General features: G+C 32.2%; 1 protein-coding gene across 1 annotated transcript in view; it reads left to right on the plus strand.

The window, feature by feature from the left end:
* Nucleotides 1-240: 240 nt before the first annotated feature.
* LOC106717763 (hemicentin-1-like) overlaps nt 241-25,569 on the plus strand; it is a 38,971-nt gene continuing 13,642 nt past the window's right edge. Inside the window, exons 1-2 of the mRNA XM_045680587.1 lie at nt 241-297; nt 20,319-20,440. Coding sequence (XP_045536543.1) covers nt 285-297; nt 20,319-20,440 — 135 coding nt within the window. The 5' untranslated portion in view covers nt 241-284. The remainder of the gene's footprint in view (nt 298-20,318; nt 20,441-25,569) is intronic.

The following is a 25,569-nucleotide window of genomic DNA, read 5'->3' on the forward strand; positions in this document are numbered from 1 at the left end:
GCTGTGGTTCCGGTGGTTCTCGAGTTTCAACGTGCATTTCGAACTTTGAACGCGAAGTGTACGCACGTGTGATAGAATTCTTACGAACTTTTAACGCGAAAAGAACGTAGCATAATATAAAAATTACTTTTCATTATTTAAGTAGAAATAAGTAAATTGTTTTTTTTTTAATATGTATAAACGTGTAATAACATAAGGGTTGGAGTTTCAAGTGCACTGGTGCGTAAAGAAGGGCCAATATGGAATATAAAAACATTGTTCCGATAGTGTTCCTGTTTATTGTTATGGAAATAGTTGGTAAGTCCTTTATTTTTATTATTTAATAAATAAAAAATACAATAACGCAACTCACCGGAACCATTTGTTTCTAAAACCAAAGATATCTACAATTAATATACGATAGATATATAGTCATTTTAAATAGACCTCAATTCTTAAATATATATTTTTGAAACTTACAAATGAGAACATTAGATTATCTATATCTTTGGTTGAATTATAGTAATGTATACAAATAGATACTTAACAAAAGGAAAGAATTAGTATTTGAATTTAATTCCTTGGATATTTTATCAATTTATCTAAGGAGTCATCAATTTAGTGATTTTTTTTATTTAATAAAAAATGTACATCAACAGCATGCATATTCTTAAATTTATAAAACATTGTCAATAGCCAACTGGCTGATATGAATGCCAAAAAAATATCTCAAAATTTAGTTTTAAATCATAGAAGTGTTGTGGTGAGTTGGAGAGGGCGTCGTATCCATGCAATATAATGCTAGTTCCGCTTGTCGCGACGCGCTAAGCACACCAGCTACATATCATTAAGAATAGAATAGAACAAAAGGAATACGAGCCACTAATTACGAGCTGGCATATATGAAATGCTAATTTAAAATGTTAGCAGAGTTCTTGATAAGTTTTTTTTTTTAGGTCTTGCAATGAAAAAAATGTTTCCTACGTTTGAAATTTTAATTATCGTTTTAACATTTTAACGTAGATTTGCTGTCTGTTATTTTTGTGAAATTTCTTTAATAGTTTTTTAATATAATTTTTTGTACTATTACGGTAAAATAAATTGGAGAATTTTTTTAAGATTTTTATTATTAATGGTAACTTAATCCTAAGTATTTTATACTTATACATATACATATCAGTTTTTTTTTAATTTATGTCATAAGATGGCAAACGAGCAAACGGTCACCTGTATACGCCAAAATAGTGAAGCGACCGCTGCCCATAGACAACCACAATTGCAGATGTATTGCCGACCTTTAATCGAAAGAGGAGAGAACGCATAGGAAGAGGATATATGCTCTTTCTGTACGTTCATCTCCTCCTTATCCTTTCCTTATAAGAAAAGGGTGGGAAGGGAATATGGACTAAAGTTAGGCCTCCCGCACTCAAAAACATTCAACATCATTTCCATCCACAGAATATAACATCTTTATAATATGTGTACTTTTTGGTCTAGTCTCAAAATGTTTATACGATAATAGGGAATTTTGCTAAGAAAAACAAATGTAACCCCATAACTCCACTGCACTGATACTTGGATAACAAAAACATGAATGCATTTCATTTATCTGATGCAGCACTTTGCGTATAGAAAATGTACTTTGTAACTCTCGTATAAGCATACAGCTCGATACAGTAACACTATTCTCAACTTTAAGTCAAACAGACTGGAAAATTTCTAACTAAAAGACGCATCCATAGATTATAATATATAAAACTTTTTATAACAGTGTAGAAAGCATGGAAAACTACATACTACTTAATACGTTGTAACATATATGTCCCATTTAAAATTAGTACACATTTAATTTTTACATCATCAATTCACGTAACAAAGAACTAAATTATATATTAAATGTTCAGAGAGTAAACTAATCAGGTTTATGTGGATTTAACCTAATTTTTTTCTATGCCTCTTTTCATAGGACGGTCAGTCCATAGAGTAATTTTGGAAAGCAGTTAACTCACAGGTATCATATCATAAAGTTCATCACATTCATCTGTAAAACACAGTCTTCAAAGGTATCTAACATGTTGTTATACAAGTATTTTTACAGTGGAAACACATTATGGTAGTGACGATTAACATTTAAAGTATATTTTTCAATGTTCAATGACCTGTGTATAAGTAACGTAGTTTATTAAAATATCAGCTGTTCTATGAAATCCTTTATTCGATGTTTCATATAGGGTTGACAAAAATCTTCTGTAGAAAAAAATCAAAATTATATAAATTTGATTTATTAATTATAAAATAATTATAGTATATTTCTGGGGTTTCATATGTTAAATTTAATCTTATTTAATAAATAATTTTTTCTACAAAAATTATTCAAAATTAATAAAAAAAATGTCAAATAAATTAAACTATAATTTTGATTATTGCTATTTAGCTTTAAAATTAAAATAATTTTTTAATCTAATAATTTTTTAATTACAAGTTGATTAGCAACCCTATCGGTCACACCTCGTTGCGAGGCGCAGGTACGCTGTATGAAGGGTGTGGAGTGCAGTATGCAAGGCTGCGCCCTTGCGGCACGGCGCAAATCACACAAGTATATTATTGTACCGGAACATGAAGATTCTCTGTAACATGTGTGTTATTTCACACCATTTTTTTAAAATTAAAAATCGAAAATACTTCTTTTGTATTACATAATAAGCTTTAGTCGAATTAAGTACCCGCAACTAGTATTTTCTTCGTAAAATTTTGGTTAGATTATTAGTAATAAAGTTTTTTAGTTAAAATTTTTGGTTTTTTACATATATTGAATTTTTTTACTAAAATTCTTTGAAGTGGTTTATTCCATGGTTCAGCTGTTTTCAAGTTACAGTTAGTTTATTTCTTTCTTTTAAAGTAAAAAAAAATGCAAAAATCCTCCACAAAACCAAGTAATTAGAAGTAAAGAAGCACTCTAAGTTTTAACGAGCACTTCCTGTGAGAAATTGCGAACTTAGAAAAATCAAGGCACAGTAAAAGAATGGCAAGTTAGATCGGAGTGAGAATAGAGAGAGAAGTGTTATCGAATGAAAAGACTTCTTAAATTCTAACTGAATTAATGCGAGCTTTAGAAAGCTCATGAGCATCGTTCGTTTCCGGACTAAGCTTTTTTAGATAATGCGGCTACGAAGTGCACCATTTTATTAATAAGATAAGAAGTTTTGTTTTATTACCTCACTTATTTTTGATATAAATTAAATTAGATTAAATTATCATGTGATTATTTATAAAACTTTTCAAATAAATTTAGAAAAAAAAAAGAAAAACATTTTGCATTATGCCAACATGGAGATTGTACAATAAGGGACTTTATTACGAAATGAAAAATTTCTCGAGCCATTTCTATTAGAGTACGCTAATATTAACAAATAAAATGTTCAAACCATTTGCTTTATTTCAATGGCGGAACAATGTCGTGTCTATTTCTCTCTTGGCTTTGTTTATAATACCCAGCTTAAATTGTATTAAAAAGTCTATTTGATTATAAAAATTTGACTGAATATTATTTTAAACAGATCTTTACATACTCGTAGTACGCAAAAAGTTTATTTTTAATTCTTGTACTAGGTAATAAGATCTGATTATTTACATAATTCTTAGAATATAAAATCTTTACTAATATTTTCCAACAAGTAGATAAACTCAAACCATTGTAAAGGTCACTACTTACTTTCAAGGGATCGCAATATGTGTTTCAACAGTGGAAACGCACCGTAACAACAATTCTGTAATAGTTTTATTTTAAATAGTATTCAGTGGCTTGGAAATGTCCCCTCTTTCACGGTACGCTTGTTTTTGTAATATATATCACTCCAGTACTCATATAAGATCTACATTAGAGTTAAATTTATTACTGGAAAAACGTCCTTAAGATCAGAGAAATACAGCCTAATATTCATTGAGCTGGTAATATGAGAACATTTTGCAGTAATAATTTTTGACACATTTACCTAATTAACTAGATACATCTTACTAATATTATAAATGCGAATGTTTAGATGGATGGATGTTTGTTTGATTGTATCTACAGAACGGCTCAACGGATCTAAATGACATTTGGCATTGACGTAGATGATAGTCTGGTAGAACACATCGGCTACTTATTATGTTTTTTTCTAATTCCGCGCGTACGGAGTATTAAAATATAAATATAAGCGTTACACAATTAAAGGACAATGGGCATTTTGGGCCAAGATCTCAACAGTGATGAAAGCCATGCCATTTGAAAGATTATGGGGTGTTATTTAATTCATACTATGGCAGCCATGTCGAAATCGAGTGCGAACATGGTGTTTTCGAGCATTCAAAAATATAATAATTACTATGGGAGTTAGTAGCATTAGCGTGTTGTGTTTTATACATTATTATTACAGTAGTATTGTTACATTTAATAAAATCTGTTACAATTTTGTTTTTTTACCGAAACAAAAATGTAACAGATGTTTGTATATTATTAAAGTATTATTGTAGTTCGAAAAAAATGTTTAAATCTATGTAATAAATGATAATAGAGCAATAAACAAACAAACATGTTGTTTTTTTCTCTTAAATATAAAACACAACACGATAATGCTACTAACTCCCATAGTAATTATTATATTTTTGAATGCTCGAAAACACCATGTTCGCACTCGATTTTGACATGGCTGCCATAGTATGAATTAAATAACACCCCATAATCTTTCAAATGGCATGGCTTTCATCACTGTTGAGCATTTAGCCCAGACTCCATACAAATTTGCCCATTGTCCTTTGCTTTCCATTTACGTTCTAATATTAAATTGACTGCAACTGTCATCATAAGAGCTTTAATTTGGCACATTTATATTATGTTCTGATAAGTTTTTAATCTAATTATATTAAATGGAGTTGAACTGTTACGGGTAGGAAATAAAGATCCTCGACTATGCATTCATGATTGTTAGATGCTTACGGATTTTCATTTCACACGGGTCGCATATCTGACAAATTAATAATGAATCGTCATTGAATTCCAATTATGATCAAATTAAGATCGTGACGAGATTCACGCTGTGAACATTTTGAATGCACATAGAGGGTGTTTGGGTGTTTTGTTGAACACAATCAAGAGTTATGTTGGTTTCACACGATGGCAACACACTGAGGCAGAACAGTAAAACAGAATAGTAATGCTATTATTCGAAACCACAATGTGAATCAGAACAATCCCCTAGATAAAGTTACATTCGATGAGATTTATCGCTAGAGATAAATGAGAAATAAACCTGCTTATCACGAAATTATTAATTTATATGATAATTTGTCTTTGGTTTCAGTACTGTATTGACATTGTCCCTTGTATACAGTCTTTCAAACAATATCATTACTGCAATGTCTACTGCTCTGTGTTACTGATCTTCCGTCGTGTGAAGCTAGCATTGCACCCGAATACAACCGTAGCATTGTACGTGCGCGTTCTATTATCTGCGATATAATTGGGTCGCCACCGTAGTTATGTGACTTACGAAGTATACGTATTTTAATTGGTAACTTTTGTTTCTTTTATCTTACTATTATCGTCTACCAGATGGCCAGTATTAAATTTATTTATTTCCCCTAAACAAAAATATAGTGCGACTATTAGCGACCCAGTGAAATAAAACACTAAAAAGAAATGATAAGTCAGATACAGTCCAACAAAGGCCTTGTGGTACTTTTTTGATACTGACCGAAAAGAAAGCTTGATTTAATTTAGTATTTATCTTCGAAGGAAATCATAGAGAGAAACCTATTTCAAGGAAATTATTTTTTCTAGAATACTATTAATTCATTATTTAATATCACCAGTCGCAACAATTTCTATCAAAACTTCTCCTTCGATGTGTTTTTTTTTTAATTATGCAAATGAAAACAAAATTATTATGAAAAAAGGCATTTCACAAAGAGGTACCTTCTAAATTTATATTAAGTGATAGTGATTATAGAATATTATTCAGTGTAATTCGGCCTGAAAATACAGAAAATTTAAATTAGTAGTTTTCTCGTAGGGATTATTGCCTTTTTACTTTTATCAGTTTTAAGTATTTGGCCTTTGTGTTTTATTGCGTGGTGTATTTTGAAAAATTCTTTTACTGTGCTCACCTTAATGAATTATGTCCATATATGAGTATTTTGCAAACACAAGTTGTTACAAAATAAAATATTTTTTTCACTAATTGATATTTAAAGTAATCGCGTGTAAAAATATTCACGAAGCGAACCCTCTCTACAGCTGTATTATAGAGCTGCGCCAAGTAGAGTACTTATGACCAACTTTCCGAATGAATGAATTTAACTTTGAATGAACGAAACAGGTCATTCATTAAGTCTATTCGAAAATGGTTCAAAAACTTAACTCTTCAATTGAACATTTTTAATATTTTATTTTGAGAGACCGTGAAATAAGTATGACACGATTTGTTTTTCTATTATAGCGTCAGTTATCGAGAAATTGAGGAGCAGAAGGTTAGCGTGGTTTGGACATGTTATGCGGAGGGATGATGTTCAAAACAAAAAAGTAATGAGATAGAATGTGGATGGCTATAAAGGTAGAGGAATACCGAAGAAAGTATGGATGGATTGTGTGAAAGAGGATATGCGTAAGAAGGGGGTAAATTCAGATATGACGGCTGATAGAGATGTATGGAGGAGTAGTACATACTTTGCCGACCCTCCATAGGGTTAAGGGTAGGTTGATGATGATGACGATTTGTTTTTCTATTAAGTAACAATGTGAAGTTTTTTATTACGTGTGCGCGGAATATTTTTTTTTATTTCACACTTAATTATACAAAGTTTGGTTTATAATTTAGATTAAGTAAATGAAGTCACAGATCGATGATGAATTTCGTCAGTTTCTAACGTGATTAGGAAAATTTAAAACTGTCAGAAATTATGTGAACGAATTTAATTCAAATTTTATTTGAACCCGTATTTTATGTTCTTAAATGGGAATTTTAAATTATAAAAAAGAAAGTTGAAGTAGCGCTTGTCATTGAGTATTAAAAAAAAGAAAAAGGATCATCTCGAATGACGACGAGGCGTGTTAAAATTTTGTTTGTCCGCGGCATTCGCGTGGGAATCTTCCGAGTTTAAGGGGTGTGGGTATTGAGAGCTTTTTATGTCATCACTTCTTATACAAAGTACTTGTGTTGACATTACGGTATTCTTCACAAACTACCTTAACCGTGTGATCATGAACTTATGTAAACAATTCAAACAATTATAGTACCTAAATTATCAGTCTTTGTCTTCTTAAAAATATGGAATGGAAAAACAATGAAAAAAAAAACTTGAGAGGTGTCAAAGGACACCCGGATGGAACGAAGTTCCTTTCGATGAATTAGTGAAGGAACCAATGTTTATTCTATGAATAAAAAACTTAAGTCTTCACAAGAAGTACATTTTATTTCTATGAATTTTCGTTATATATTGTCACGTCGTTGCCATGGTGAAGTAGCGCTCATTCGTCGTTAACATACTTACTATAGCAAAAAGTGTCGTGACAACTTTTCGTAATAATTTTTTCCGTCTAGCCCCCTTTCACAACGCGCGATAAGGAACTTCGTTCCAAAAAATGTTTAAAAATACTACTGTTCTACATCCTTTCAGAGTTACCGCGAGTACGAATGAAACGATCATCATCATTTCTCGAACGCAAAGCAAAGGATTAGAATAAATTGCCGATGTTAGTATTTCTATACAGCGATAACGTGGGTGCCTTCAAGTGTAAGGGTGTATATGGATTGATCTACACAATGCGAACTATTTGAACAGTTTAGCTTGTATAAATCCTTGGCTATTTTTACAAACTAGACATTGCTTGCATTATGTTAATATCATCGTTTTGCCAAAAGGTAAAAAAGTTCTCTTTATCGTAAAATGTATGTGATGCAAAAATCTTAGCATTTCAATGCCCCTCAACTGTATCCCTGCCTTATATTTTACCTTTATTGAATACGCATTCTGTATTCAGTATGAAGGAAAACTATGGAAGCCATAAAATTACCCCTCGGTTTTCAATAGGGGAGGTAATTTTGTCTCTACGACCATACTTTAAGGGGAAAGCAGAAAAACACTTTTAAGTACAAAAGCAAATATGACGGGTGTGCTTTATGGAATGTAGCTTGGATGTGCCTTTGTGTGTGTTCGTGTGTGTTTGTGTGTTTGAGTGCATGATTTGCAGTAAGGGAGGGTATTTTTTTAACAATTTTGCGGTGTTCAATGATTAATCGTTTTTAGGGAGGTCGAGATGAAAATGGAACTATTTTCTTAATACTTTTGAGCCGTTACTGATTTGTTTTGTGCTTTGTATCAAATTTTCAAAGCCCTTTTAATTTTACGGTGCATTATTTTTAAAATCATATTTATGTTTCCGGTTAATATTAGATGCCATTGGATTATCTTTAATGACTGTATTCATGAGGTACGCATTTTTTATAGTTTGATATTGAGGTCCTGAAATGTAAACAAAGTATCATAAAAAAAAACTTTTTCTTGTCAAGTTTTGTCAAACCTTTAACAATTATATCTTAGGTGTACCTAATTCTTTATGGAATTTTGTTACATAACACTACGTTTATCACAATTTACTTACAGTAATTATTCTATAATTTGAAAAACAGACACATTACTATTCGGTCTGTGATAAAAATCTACAACAGTGACGAGGACAAAGAAAACAGGATAAATTAGTTGCTTCTATTTATGTAACTGTCGGTTCGTGTTCCGACATAATATTCTTTTTATGTCACAAAATATCGGTACAAATATCCTTTAATAAATAAACATTAAGTATTTCTATCTCATTATATAAATTTTCGTTTAGTGTGGATCACTAACTGTCGCCCGGGCGGTATTAAAAAAAACTTAGTAAGTATTCTATGTGTTCTTCAAGACTATGTTCTATATCTGTGCCAAATTTCATCGAGATGGATGAATGGGTAGATGTATGTTAGAAGATATCTCCAGAAAGGTTCAACATACTTTCTAATAACCATTTACCCATTTAGGATATTATTTACGAGAATAGTCGAATGGATTCGAATCCTCGACCACGATATCCAATATCCATACCCTTAGTCATTAGACTATTGATGCTACAAATCACAGTAAATCCAAAATAAAAGTGTCCCAATTTAACGACAGCCGTACACTGTTAAGATTAACAGAAATACAGATTAAAATATTTCTAACTTTTGATGTTGTCTTACTGCAAATATAATCGATATTTAATTTACTCTATGAACTATCAATAACGATGCATTCGAAAATAAAATAGTTTTCCTCTAGGTAGTCATTAAAAATAGATCTGGAGTATTTTGCCGATAGTAGAATAGCGGCGTGTCTCGTTTTCTATTACATTATTGGCAAATATTGTTAGATCCTCCCCTTATCGTTTGTATGTGTTGGAGTGGTTGTACTGAATACGAGTTACCTATTTATAGCTCACGTTAGGTCTTATTAGGCTTTTACAATGAGTTTGTAACACAGTTGTGTTACAAATTCATTGGAATTCAAATATCAAATAAAAGTTTCTGAGATTTCTCAGACTTAAAGAAATCACAAAACGAAGAATCTAAGTGTCATAAAAAGATGTTTTATTTTAATATAGTAAAAAATATAATCATTTCTACTCTAGAAATACTTGGTAAAAAAATCAGATTAACATACTTTATATCTACAGTAACATGTGACAGTTGTAGTACATAGTTGAAACAGCTCCGTGTTACGAGTACAAGCAGTCCTTGACGCGTAGTTTTAGGCGACGCGGCCAATGTATCTATTATTTCGTACCGTTTCCTGAATAATGTATTATTTATTTCATTTTTGGGTCCACCGGTGAATATTTTACATATTTCTCTATTCCCCAAACCCCAAAACGCTGTCATATACATATTTATTGACGTCCGAGCATTTGTTTCGATAATAAACTTCTAAAGGGACTTCGATGGTTTTTTTTTTTCCGACACGAAAGTCGTGTTTCAATTTTACAAGTAAGCAATTACATTTATTCATAAGGGAGTTGTGAGGTTAAAAAGTATTTGATTTTCTTCACGAGTATTTTCACTTGATGTAGGTATCAAATTCCCTTTAAAAGAGTTTTATGTTTTGTTTTCAATCCTTAGACATTACAGTATTGACATAATCCAAGTTTGCAATATTTTCCGACATGTACTCTGTACGATGTGTACTCGATAGGTGTACTCTCGTCCTTTTACTCCATGCTTTGTCTGGTTTATAGGTTACTTAATGTCTCCAAATGTAATAGGCTGATCTAAATTTTTAGATCTAAATAACTCGAGTGTTTAATATACGAACCATTATTCAGATGTCAGTTTTTAAAATGTTTTATAAGAAAAAATAAACTACAGCTTAATCTATATATATAAAAGAAAATCGTGTTAGTTACACTATTTATAACTCAAGAACGGCTGAATCGATTTGACTGAAAATTGGTGGGCAGGTAGCTTAGAACCAGGAAACGGACATAGGATAATTTTTACCCCGTTTTCTATTTTTTATTCCGCGCGGACGGAGTCGCGGGTAAAAGCTAGTATTTAATAAAATTATCATCCTTTGGCCTTATCCCACTCAAGTGCAGTCAGCGCACAAGGTTTTATAAACCTCATTTTTTTTCTTTTTTAAATGCACTGTGAATGTTAAATTGATTCATCAAAGTTTTAATTGAAATCACCTGTTAAAATTTTCCGCTATTCGTACTATACACAACTCTGTAATAACTCGTAGACCACCAAATGGGTAAAGTATGTATGAAAAAGTTGTGCTAGTTCATGTTAATAGAACTTTTAGTCTGGCATTAACAGACTCTACTCTAGTGTCATGAAGTAATTAACGCGTGATTTAAATCCTAACTATGTGCACAGTGTAATTATTTAATACTAGCTTTTACCCGCGACTCTGTCCGCGCGGAATTAAGAAAAAACAAAAACGGGTTAAAATATTATCGTCTCCTGGTTCTAAGCTACTTCCCCACTAATTTTTAACCAAATCGGTTCAACCGTTCTTGAGTTCTTAATAGTGTAACTAACACTACTTTCGTTTATATACATACTAGTTGTCACCCGCTACTCCGTCCGCGCGGAATTAAAAAAAAAAAACGTAATAAGTAGCCTATGTGTTCTTCAAGACTATGTTCTACATCTATGCCAAATTTCATTAATACCAGTTGAACCGTTTCGGAGATACCTTCAAACAATCATCCATCCGTCCATCCATCTAAACATTCGCATTTATAATATTAGTAAGATAGAGATTTAATGTTTATTATGTGTACCATTTTATTAATAATAATATAAATTCTTCCCCTTGCTATAAAAACACACGGACAAATATTCGGGTAGGTGATATCGTTAACGATTTACATATAAGTTTAAAAGAAAACCACGAAATGCGACTGTAGGACCATAGGGTCCCTAAAGATGATTAAGGACAGACACTGGCTCACCACTACCACACTGGAGCGCAGGCGCACGTCCGCTTCGTACCGCGTTCGTCACTCAACTACCCAGAGACAGCTGTCCTTCCAGTGTGGTACATGAGACAGTGAATTGTATCTATTCCATAGACACAAACACTACATCCCTTCCTTGTTAACAAGTTTTATTTTATTATTATTTTCAACTCAATAAACATCTTATATATATTTTTTTACTGTAATTATAAATTAATAATTTCCAACCAGATTGTTTCATTCATTAATGTTTGATGTATCTTCATTTAAATTTCCATTACATTTCCATTCCCCTTCCACTCTTTTTAGATGTGTAACGTTCATTCTTAGTATTTGTCCAGTTTCTTCATTCCTTACCGTGACATGTAGTTTTTCCGACTACATGAGGCGTAGAGATAAATGTACTTGCAAGTTTGTTTGTCCTATCTAATTCTTTAACATAAATTTCGAGTCCTCTGGGGCAACCTCAATTCCAATTGAATGGAATTCTCTGTAGTCAGCAATAGAAGTGTTCCAATTTAATGGTAACCGAAGTGTTTCCAATTTGATGGTAACCGAAGTGTTTCCAATTTGATGGTAACCGAAGTGTTTCCAATTTAATGGTAACCGAAGTGTTTCCAATTTAATGGTAACCGAAGTGTTTCCAATTTAATGGTAACCGAAGTGTTTCCAATTTAATGGTAACCGAAGTGTTTCCAATTTAATGGTAACCGAAGTGTTTCCAATTTAATGGTAACCGAAGTGTTTCCAATTTAATGGTAACCGAAGTGTTTCCAATTTAATGGTAACCGAAGTGTTTCCAATTTAATGGTAACCGAAGTGTTTCCAATTTAATGGTAACCGAAGTGTTTCCAATTTAATGGTAACCGAAGTGTTTCCAATTTAATGGTAACCGAAGTGTTTCCAATTTAATGGTAACCGAAGTGTTTCCAATTTAATGGTAACCTAACTGTTTCCAATTTAATGGTAACCTAACTGTTTCCAATTTAATGGTAATCTAAGTGTTTCCAATTTAATGGTAACCTAAGTGTTTCCAATTTAGTGGTAACCTAACTGTTTCCAATTTAATGGTAACCTAACTGTTTCCAATTAAATGGTAATCTAAGTGTTTCCAATTTAATGGTAATCTAAGTGTTTCCAATTTAATGGTAATCTAAGTGTTTCCAATTTAATGGTTACCTAACTGTTTCCAATTTAATGGTAATCTAAGTGTTTCCAATTAAATGGTAATCTAAGTGTTTCCAATTCAATGGTAATCTAAGTGTTTCCAATTTAATGGTAATCTAAGTGTTTCCAATTTAATGGTAACCTAACTGTTTCCAATTTAATGGTAATCTAAGTGTTTCCAATTTAATGGTAACCTAACTGTTTCCAATTAAATGGTAATCTAAGTGTTTCCAATTTAATGGTTACCTAACTGTTTCCAATTTAATAGTAATCTAAGTGTTTCCAATTTAATGGTAACCTAAGTGTTTCCAATTTAATGGTAACCGAACTGTTTCCAATTTAATGGTAACCTAACTGTTTCCAATTAAATGGTAATCTAAGTGTTTCCAATTTAATGGTAACCTAAGTGTTTCCAATTTAATGGTAACCTAAGTGTTTCCAATTTAATGGTAACCTCAATTCCAATTGAATGGAATTCTCTGTGTTCATTGACACTGTATTAATCCAATTTAATGTATTCACATCTACTGAAAATCATTACCACCAATTTAATTTTTTGATTACCGAACTCCAACTAATGAACTTTATAACAAACAAAATTACTTAATGTCACTCAAAGTTTAAATTTAGGACTTGTACTCTCATAATGAACATAACAAATAAAAACATTAAGTCTAACATTAAACTCGAAAAAAGAGATAACAAACATAACTGACGTAACAAAAACACAAATTAAATCTATTACTCCGCGAACTATCTATGGAATAAAACTATTTCGTTCGAAGGCCTTCAAATGTTTAACAACTGTCAGACGAGATAAAGAATTGTAACAGTATTAATGCTTTCAAAAATAAACTTAAATCATAATCATCGCTGAACTGTAATAATCTCTCAATATTTTCTACATATATAACTTTGTCATTTCTGTCAAGTTAGATTCTCTTCTATAGTTGTGTTAAGGTTTATTTTGCTTTATATTGATCCTGTATTCTGTATCTATATTACGTATTAACCCGCAAGCCTGTATGATATACATATTTATTTTTCGGGTATATCAATAATTGTTCAGCATAGTTTAATAACATTTAAAAACTTTACAAAACATTTGTTTATAGCAAACGCTTTAAACTTACACCTTCCTTACAACGCACAGAAAAACTATAACTATTACTTTAAATAAATGCAATTACTCATAACTATTTTTTTTAAATAAAATTACGAGCACGGATTTTCAGAAGTTGTTTACGCACGGCGGTACGGTTCCGATCATATCTACTCCTTTTTTTTTTCATTGTAAGTGAAGCATTGTGTTTTTTTTTTTTTTTTTTTTTTTAATAAAGATCTTTAAACCTAAACCTAATGGTAGTCATAAAAATTAATTAAATTAATTAAATTAAAAGAAATTTACATCATCTGATTAAATGATGTACTCATCGAACAACGCCATCAGAAGTCATGTCGTCATAACAAGAACAATGTTTACATTTCCGTGCATGTGACTGTACAACCAACTTAATGGATATCTGCAATAATTAACAACTGATATAGGAGAACGGTAGGTCTTGTTGCTAACAAACATTTTACGTATAATTTAGATATATTTTGTAGTACAGAAAATACAAAACAAAACAACAAAAGTGTGAGTCATTGTCACTATCAGTGGCTGCAATGAACTCCCCTCGAAGATATACTATGATCGCCATGAATAGTACGAAGAAAAGTATATAGATTAACCTTAAATTAAGTTGAAATCTAATTTTTTTTTCTCATTATTTTGCATAATAATATGCATTATTATGCATAAATTTCATATAAACCAAACGGCCATGCCAATAAAGTATTTACTATTTAATCACGATAATTATGTGTTAGTCAAATGCACACTTAGCTAATCCATTTCCTTTTCTTTTTGAATTGCAGTTGTTGCTTTACTAAGTATCAATGTTATCATAAGTCATAAGATCATTGGTTTAAGTATGTATCAATTCACTAATCACGCAGCGTTCCGGCCGACGCCATGATGTATTATCAAGCCGGCGTATCAACAACACTCAAGCTTAATGTCAAAATAAAATATTGAATTAAATAATTGAAAAATTTTGTATGTTGAAACAAACCCGAATAATAATAATATCATGTAGCATCGAATCTTAACCCTATTCTTTCGTTTAAAGAAAAGTTCTGAAGGGGTCTTTCCTGTTACTGAGTGAGGAGTAGAGTTATACATCATAAAATACTAATATAATGTTTCTCTTATATTCGTGTCTCTTTTTTCGCTTGCACTTATTCTAAGGCACTTTAAGATATCCCTATTTTGAAGCTCGATTTCCCCATTCATTTGCGGCCAATATGGAACAGTACTAAAAAGTTTAATGTTGCAATCTTCACAAAAAGTTTTAAACTCTTAATTTACAAACTGCTGGCTCATTTACAATCTGCAGTGATTGAATGTGGATAGCCCAGTCGACTAAAGAGTTCCTTCAGGATGTTAATAATTTGTGAACCTGTTATGGTCCTGGTCACAGGTGGGCACAGTTAATCAAAAGTTAACTTCGTTAATCGTTAAGTCGTTAAATAAAAATGTAAGTTCGTTAATCGTTAAAGCCTTTAATCGATGAAAATTTAACGCAAGTTAAAGTTGACAGTTAAAGTTAATTTTTGTTAATATTATAAGGGACAATCAGGCAAATGGCCATATGAATAATCTCCGAATCGCATGGACCGATTTTGTCGAGACTATCAATAGAACCTAGGCTATATTTTTTCCGCGCTTACGAAACACGGACGAACGCTAAACCTATCTATAGTTTAGTTATATTTTAAATTCAAATAAAACTTAGACGATTGGGCCGATGTACTACTGCCTGTACAATACACATGACAGCGAGCACTAGTTACACACACTTGTATACTACACTGACAATGATGGACAAATGACCTTTTCAGTCATTTTTTTTTATCGACATTCCGACGTCACGGAATTAGAGTTAACTAAATTTAGACAACACAAATTTTCTATTAAACTGTGAGACCTGGTAATATTCAAAAGAAAATAATCAAACTTTTGTGCAGTATTTACATGTATCTGTTACTATTTGCACCCGGATATTCATTTGCTCATGCTCCCACAATTGAACATTTAATTTTACGTATAATTTGGTAATATATATATATTTTTTGCTAAGGACCCACGAACAGACTTAAGTATTAACTACTTTTTTATTTATTACCATAGGTTTATCAATAACACTTCTTAACATCAGAGGGAACTTATTGTAACATTGATAAATAAACTATATAACCAATCCAGTGACACATCTCAACGCATCAAACTATACAACTGAGATGCCATCGATAACTTCTAGCATCTAATGATATATCGTCGGATCTAATGTTATATGTTAAATAAAGTTAAATTGCTCTCAGTGTACAGAGTGTACGTCACATGACCACGACATAACGAAAACAACCGATTGCGGGTGATGTCTTCTATCTTTCTTATCACCTATAAAATCGTTATAGTCAATTAGTAAGAATATGTTTTGACTTATTTTCAACGACATTCTATTAATTTTAAAACAATCTTTCGATATACGCAAAAATCATAATTACACTAACACAATTATTCTATCTCTTTCTTCATTTTTTCTCGTTTTAGCGTATACTTTTTTTGTTGTAAACAAACAAATTATCTTCGCTATTGTAATAATGTACCTCTCTTTTTAGCAGTCGTTGCAATATCAGCTGCTTCCTACTGAAAATGTTCGATTTAAATCTAAAATCTAAAATACCTTCAATTTAATAAAAGTTCTTTTGTTTTTTACTTATGCTTCTTATTCAAAAGAAGTCCGAGACACATTAAATTCAATCTAATGAATTTCATTTTGTACAACGTAATAAAATAGTTTAGAATATCTCTAATTTAATAGAAATCAAAATTATAAATGTATACTTTTCAATACTATTTTACCTTACCTTATTAGGTTTACCTATTTACGCATTCATATATCCAATTTAATGGATATCCAAAATAGACGAAGATATATCACCAATTTAATGGAAATCCAGAGCACTACATATCTGTATTATCTATATATATAAAAGAAAGTCGTATTAGTTACACCATTTATAACTCAAGAACGGCTGAATCGATTTGACTGAAAATTGGTGGGCAGGCAGCTCAGAACCAGGAAACGGACATAGGATAATTTTTACCCCGTTTTCTATCTTTTTATTCCGCGCGGACAAAGTCGCGGGTAAAAGCTAGTTTTAGTTAAAATGATAGCCGATTTTCAAAATACGGCCTGTACCTGTCATTTTTACGTGTAATACTTAGTTGCAGTTAATAGATAATAGACCCATATTTCGTATGACACTGTCTAAGATCCTAGAACGGTTCGTTGAAGAAGATTCACAAATACCTTTGCCAGAAATATAATTATTTCTGAACAAAATAAATATGTCAGTTGATACTTATTGTAGCATTTGATGTGTCTCGTTACAGAGAATATTTGATGACCAAATAGTGAGTAGATTAATATAACAGATTTAAAACATCTTTACAAATAAATCAGGCCACCCGTTGACCCCGCCTTTTATTGACGTTCCTTACACTTATGAAGATTGATATTGTAAGTACTCGAAAGTATAATAATTTACAATAATTTCAATCGCTTTTTTTTTACAATTAATTTTTTACAGGTAGCTGTAATAATTTGTAAATATTATTGACAATTAAAATTTTTGTGAACTAAACTTTAATAGACAAATATTCCTACTCATAATAAATAGATAACGACGGCGGAAGTGATATCGCATGCTTGCAATAAATCATCATTACTATTTTACACGTATACAACTTATAAAATCGTATAAGACTGTAAACTAATGTTCCCCGTATCATATTGTCATCTTTCTTCTATTATGAAATCTATAATAATTGTACCCTACTTTTAGGCATAAAATTAAATATCTTGATTGCAATGTTTTAATTTACACACAAGTATTTTATTACTTAGGGCGCAAAATACGGACATAGTTACCAATTTCCTATTTTGTGTGTTTTTTTTATTTTTTTTTCACCTCGTCGCCATTTGTAGGACCATAGGGTCCCTAAAGATGATTAAGGACAGACACTGGCTCACCACTACCACACTGGAGCGCAGGCGCACGTCCGCTTCGTACCGCGTTCGTCACTCAACTACCCAGAGACAGCTGTCCTTCCAGTGTGGTACATGAGACAGTGAATTGTATCTATTCCATAGACACAAACACTACAGCGACTAACCGGCGTTCACAATGGAAGTGACATACATACAAACAATATCAACAAAAACATAACACACATAACATAACATACGGGCGTGATCCCGTAACCCAGAGGGGTAGGCAGAGACCACGGACCTCAATTAGGCATGGTCCTTACACTCCTCTCTTGCTCCTTCTACATTAATCTACGCATACATGCACGTCGGTTTCAGGTCCTCTTTATACCTTCCTTCTTAAATTTCACATCAATATAGACGTTATAAGTCCGTATACTTTGTTGATCTCTTTTTATTCATCCTTTCAACGTGTCCAAAAAACCTAAGCATACTTTTTTCAATTTTACGTACAACATCCCCTCATACACATACCTAGAAACCGACGTACAGCCCTACAGATATATTATTTACATTACCCTTCTTTTAGTCAGGCAAAAACCGATAAATCTACAACAGGTACGTAATCTCAACTTAAAAATATTAGTAATTAAAGTTTTCTTAAATGTATTTTATATGAATTCTTAACTCAAAACTTTTCGTGTTAATTCACTTGGCTAATGGAAGTTGGTCGAGGGTGTGTGAGGCTTTAAACGTTCCGTGTTTTGTTGCCTAGATACAACGTTGTTACGAGATCCATTATTATGCATTTGTGGATTAGTTTAATAGCTGAGCTAGTTAGTACGGATTTGTTGGTTATTAACTTAATTAATAGGTTAACTTGAAGTTGATATTGCTGTATCAAATTTTACTTCTTTAGTTACTTGGGTCAAATGAGAGAATGATTTACCTCAGAGTACTAAAACATATCGTGAAGTTTCCTAATTTCGCCTTTGAAGTTGATAGTTACTGATCCTTTTCTTGTATTATTTTGTGTATTTTTGGAACGAAGTTCCTTATCGCGCATTGTGAAAAGGGGCTAGACGGAAAAAATTCTTACGAAAAGTTGTCACGACACTTTTTGCTATAGTAAGTATGTTAACGACGAATGAGCGCTACTTCACCATGGCAACGACGTGACAATATGTAACGAAAATTCATAGAAATAAAATGTACTTCTTGTGAAGACTTAAGTTTTTTTATTCATAGAATAAAATCCTTCACTAATTAATCGAAAGGAACTTCGTTCCATCCGGGTGTCCCTTGACACCTCTCAAGTTTTTTTTCTCCTCTCTTTTCTTTATAAAAATCAGACGTTCAGACGACAAACAGGATTCTGACTTAGATGAACAACTAGATTTAGTTTTAGCAGATTTTATATGTGTGAAGTGTTACTATAAAAGGTCTTTGAATTAATCTTTGTTTCTTTTTAGTTGTCTTTCGAAATAAAACAAAAATCCCAAATTAAATTACAGTGTTATGTAATCCGTTATCTCATTTCATTCCCCTGGTATTTTAAGAAGTGGCTAGAAAAATTGAACTCATAATCAAATTTGATGCGATTGTAACGAATATTTTAAAAGGTTTTGAAAATGTTTTTATGTTCATCTTACTAATATATAAATGCGAATATTTGGATGGATGTTTGTTTGTTTGAAGGTATCTCCGGAACGGCTCAACAGATCTTGTTGAAATTTGGCACATATGTAGAAAATAATCTAGAAGAACACATAGGTTACTTATTAAGTTTTTTAATTCCGCACGGACTGAGTCGGAGGCGACAGCTAGTCTAAAAATAAACCCGACTTTGCGCACGAAGATGAAATAAAATCGATTAATAGCTTTGTACTGGCTGATTTATCAAAATCAGTTTATGAGTTTTAGATTTTCCGGTGCAAACATATAATTATATTTGTATACACAGGCTACTTCTTGGCTACGGTAACATTTTAATCCGGAACTTTGATAAATGTAGCCGGTTCTAATTCTGAATAATACCGTAATAATTTAACTGTCTAATATTTAAGCTAGGAGTCACTATTAGCGACAATAAGACTTATGTTTCTAATCAGGTAAGGATAATTAGAAACATGTTTCTAATTAAGCCTAAAAGTGAGCTCGTTCTTTTAACCTGTTAACTTTGAACTTGGACATAAATAGATGCAATAATAGTAAATGTTGTAAATTGTAATTTCAAGAGGTCTACTTCAGAAGGTATGTGACTTGAATGTGATCTCATAAATCGTGAGAAACAAATGTTACTTTCATTTCTCAGTTGACTGGCTATGCGGAGACTCAGCGTTCAACGAATACTAATATCGGATTACGTTTTCGTACCAGAATATAAATAGCTTTATGTGAAAATATCTGTAACATGCATGATTTGTTATGTTGATTTAAAATTGCAACATTGTCTTCGAATAGAAGGAAAATGAGCTAACACACACATCGGTATTCTCGTTTGCCTTATACTGTAAAAAGTCAAAAACATTGCTCTGTAATAATTTGTATTGCAGGTGGCGTGCAGCGGTTCTCTGAGCTGCCGACGTACACGGAAGTGAACCCGGGTGAAGACGCGCTGCTCAAGTGTCGGATATCCGACAAGAAGGGAATCTGCTCCTGGCAGAAAGACAACAAGGTAAACGCTTTTTTTCCTTTGAGAGAAGTCTTAAATGTTGCTACAAGAAAAAAATATTGGAGCAATTTTTTTTGCCTAATATAGCTTACGTTTTTATGCGTATTAAGACTTGAGGAAGTTTTTGAACTGAACTGAATGTTATTAAATTTTTTACCATCATCATCAGCTCACTATACGTCCCACACTGAGGGGCTCGGAGCCCACCCTAAGTTAGGGGTGACTAGGCCATATTTAACCACGCTGGCCCAGTGCGGGTTGGTTGACTTCAAACATATCTTTGAATTTCTTCTTAGATATGTGCAGGTTGCATCACGATGTTTTCCTTCACCGTAAGAACGTCTGATAAATGTACCTATGTAAATCGAGAATCGAAAAACACATTAGTACATGGCGGTATTCGAACCAAGGTCCTACAGATTGCAAGTCAAGTGCTTAACCCCTGAGTCACCAACGCTCTTGTTTCTTTACCATGGTAAACAAAAATTATGAAATATGCAAACCAACTAAAAATACCTAGTTAATATATTTCTAAATTATTGTTAGTTCTTATTACAATAATCGTAGTGTGTACATTTGTATGTAATTTTCGTTAAAACGATTAACTGTCTATTAATGATTCACAGCAATCGATAATGAAAGTCAAACAAATCGACAAAATGATTTAATCGATAAGAATCTTTTATCTTTTTAATCGTTGTCCTACGAAACCATTAATTTTGATTATTCATAGGACATGAGAATTAGAGAGCTATTAAAAAATGGATAATTTTCTAATTACTAGTCAATTCCTTAATTTGATTTCCTCCATTAGACTAATTACAAAACAAAACAATTTGTCATCCCACTCTTATTCTTTAAAAAAAAAATATAGACAATTAATTAAAAATAATTAAATTAATTGCCTTTCGATTAATTAAAAATAATTCAATTAATTGCCTTTCGATTAATTAAAAATAAGTCAAAATCAGAGCACCAGGACCGATGTTAATAAAATACATACGAATTGATAACCTCATTCCTCTAAAAGTAGGCTAAAAAATTAACAGACAACAATATGATATGTACCTATACATGTGATAAGAACCATGCCTTTACGGCAATAACTTAAGACTCACATAAAAACGTATTTTAAGTTTTACGTGGTCATAATTTCTCTTTTTTCCTTATACATTTCAAGATAAAAAAAAATTACTTTTAACGCATTTGACGTTGGAAAAAAAGGAACTTAATACATACAAATACTGTAAAATTTTAATTGATGAAAACTAAAATTTAAATTAATTGATGCTTTTGATATGGGACAATACTAAGCTACACTTCTGTAATTTTACTAACATTATAAATGCGAATGTTTAGACGGATGGATGGATGTTTGTTTGAAGGTATCTCTAAAACGGCTCAACGGATCTTGATGAAATTTGGCATTGATGTAGAACATAGTCTGCAAAAACACATAGGCTACTAATTAAGTTTTCTTTTAATCCGCACGGACGTAGTTGTGGGTGACTTCTAGTGTTACATATTTACTGAAATAAACTAACATTATGCAGGGAAATCTCTCTGTTAACTCATACCTGTTTGCGTGAGGGAACTGTTAAATGAAGTTCCTTGTAAATTTAGCCGTCGTGTTGAATCGCTAGTCAGATATAAGTTAGCGACGAACTTTATCTAAATATAATAGCTCGGTAAAGTTAATGTTGCTTATGCGGTGCATTCAATTTAATAGTTTGTTCTTGAAGTTATTGCATACATGCATTTGAATACAGATTTTTATTGTATTATTTATTTATACCAGTCCAACAAGGGAAATACTGTGAAACTTTTTTAAATCAAAGTTTTTTTAAATAATATTTTTCTTTGCAAAAAAAAATTAAAAAATCCAAGTTGAATACACTTGGACATGGGTTATTGGACTTGTCAATTAAATACGTTACAATTATTTTCATTTAACTTTTTATTAAAATTTCTGTGTTCTCTTCTTCTCTTTACAAATATGATCTAGTGTATAAAAATCTATTCTAACGACCGTCTAGCGTGTAGTTTTTAATTGACCTACGTCACTGAAACTTCAAATACTCGATCAAAATTCGTCCAGGGAATTTCGAGTGTAAGTTACGAACTAGGAATTCTAAAAACTAATTGGGGTTCAATGACCTTTCGATACACGATCGTGATTTTTTTCTAAACAAACAACGTATATACGTTTCGAAGGTAATTGGTGTACCCCGATTTTAAATATTTATATATAGAAGATTTATAACACTGTAAAATTAAAAAATGTTAGCTTTTATGACGTTCTTGTTAATTAAAATATTAAGAAATTAAAAAAAAAGACAAACTATTCAAAACAAAGTCAAGCAAATCTAAGCTAGATAATTTTGTGTCGTTTCATTACGAAGTTCCTACCTTTCCGCTTCATAATCAGATCTGTACCATAATATTGCATTGTCACGGAATTTACATATGTTTGTAAAATTTCAAATCAATCAATAACCGGAAAGTGGATTAAATTTAATTTGCAAGATTAGTTGACAAACATCGGGACAGGTGACACTAAATAAAAGCTTGTAAAATAGACTATGCTTTTCAAACTTTCTCTAGAACTGTCTACACCTACAATCTAAATTAAGTTGAACATGAAATCGTTCTGTACACATCTCCTCAAAATATCTAACCTAAATGTTTCGATTGTTTTAAAAATGTATTTGATGTCTAATATAAAATGTACTATCTGAATACATGATCATTGTATTCTGTTGTAATGTTAATATTGAATTTACACTCAAGTGTACGGAGCCTCGGGTATTCCCTGGACGATATTCGGAAAGGTCTGGTGCGATTTATTGACAATTACGAAGCAAGTTTACGCGATATTAGTGAAGTGAAATCCTTATTGTGTTAGGAGTGGCCCAGTGTTCACTCCGTGTCAGGTACGAATCGTTCCATCGATTGTCTACACTGTCTTTGTGAGGAACAAACATTAAGCTAGTCTTACTCGTCATTTGAATTTAAATATAAATCAAGCAAAATATAAAGTGATGTATTCAGCATATTAAGTTAGTCATACTAGAACGTTTTGTGTCGTTTAAAAAAAAAAATTTCTACTTCTAGACTCTTGGTCCGTACTCTTTTTTCACATATTCCTTATGCTAAATTACAGTATTGTATTCCTTTTTTTTTCTTTTTTTTACGGTTAATACAATTTTTTAAAACAGAGCTTACGATCGGTTAAGTAATAGAAGTACATATGTGAAGATAAGATGATTGAGGAAATGAAAATCATTGCCTAAAAAAATGTTACATAATCTGTAAGGTCAAATAAATGATTGTTAAGAATTAGAAGATTTAGGTTTTTGAAACGAAGTTCCTTATCGCGCGTTGTGAAAGGGGGCTAGACGGAAAAAAATCTTACGAAAAGTTGTCACGACACTTTTTGCTATAGTAAGTATGTTAACGACGAATGAGCGCTACTTCACCATGGCAACGACGTCACAATATATAACGAAAATTCATAGAAATAAAATGTACTTCTTGTGAAGACTTAAGTTTTTTATTCATAGAATAAACATTGGTTCCTTCACTAATTAATCGAAAGGAACTTCGTTCCATCCGGGTGTCCCTTGACACCTCTCAAGTTTTTTTTATTAGAAGACTTGACTTAAATAGACTAAGAATCAAAACTACGCAATTAATTTTAGATTCAATCATAGTTTGATCTAAAAGTAACTGACAATTAATGTGGCTTCTAAATATTTGTAATTGTCCTCATGTTCTCCTTTCATCGGTAAACACGTAACGCATTTATCATACCTTACAAGAAACCTGATGACTTGGCGATAATAAATTTGATCTCGCCCCGCGAAAGCTCACGCGCCGTCGATTCTAACCCGCCATTACTATTTGGGAGGCCATTAATATGATGAAAAGCGTACGGAGGTATAATTTGAGCCTCTATAAGTGTTGCGTGATATATCGAACATATGAATATAATATTTAAAATATGACGAGCGGGTTTTAGAATGTTTTATCACCATTTGTACACATCAATACTCTCATAAGAGTTATGGTGCTCTGCCAAATTTCAGAGAGCAATAAGGTTAGTCCACTATTTAGGGAATACGATAACAACGGAACTTTAAGCATGTATCCCTTCATATTAACATGGTCTAACCGAATAATCAGTGTTCAACATCATCTAAGGTTAACTCTAGTTGTCTAGTGTAAGTCTTAGTAATTAGAATTGTTTTGTAAGTTGATTATCAGGCCATAGTGAACCACGGTGGCCCAGTGCGGGTTTGTTGACTTTTTTATATCAAAAGGTGGCAAAAGAGCAAACGGCCACCGGGATTCGCCGAAATAACGAGGCGACCGTTGTCCGTAGACATCCGCAAATGCAGATGCATTGCCTATCTTTAATCAACGGGGAAGGGGACGCACAGAATGGGAAAATATCCTCTTTCTGTGCATCCCCTCTTCCGCCAAATCCACTACCCCTTCCCATCCTTTCTTAATAAGATAAGGGTGGAAAGGAGAAGAGGACCAAAATTAGGCCTTCGGCACCACACTCATCAGATGAAACACGTAATGAATTCCACTTTACGCCTGTCTTCTGTGTGGTCGTGCACCGGTCGACCCGAGCCATTTGTGCTCCTAACAAATACTGTTATTGAGGAATCTACCACTGTCAAAACAAACATATCTTTGAATTTCTCCGTAGGTATGTAGAGGTTGCGATGTTTTCCTTCATCATAAGAACGTCGGGTAAATGTACAAATATGTAAAATCGAAAATCAAAAATCACATTGGTACATGGCAGGATCCAAACCCTGGACGTGCAGATTGCAAGTCAAGTGGCATCGCAGGCTCTTCACGATTTATAAATAAGTTCTGGACATTCCTATTTTTCATATTTTTTTAAAATAGGTCAGTTGTACCAGTAGTGCCTATTACCATAACCGATATCACAATAGAACGGTTCGCAAAGCCTATTATAGAGCTCTTTTGTCAACTAAAAGGCCAATACCATACTTATATTTCTCTTTAATAGAACTTTATAAGTTTAATGATCGTGCCCGCTTTTACCTTTTTTTATAAAATATCTAGCAGTCGCCCGCGACTCCGTCCGCGCG

This window comes from Papilio machaon, chromosome 13 (assembly GCF_912999745.1).
Source record: "Papilio machaon chromosome 13, ilPapMach1.1, whole genome shotgun sequence".
In the NCBI taxonomy this organism is placed as follows: domain Eukaryota; kingdom Metazoa; phylum Arthropoda; class Insecta; order Lepidoptera; family Papilionidae; genus Papilio; species Papilio machaon.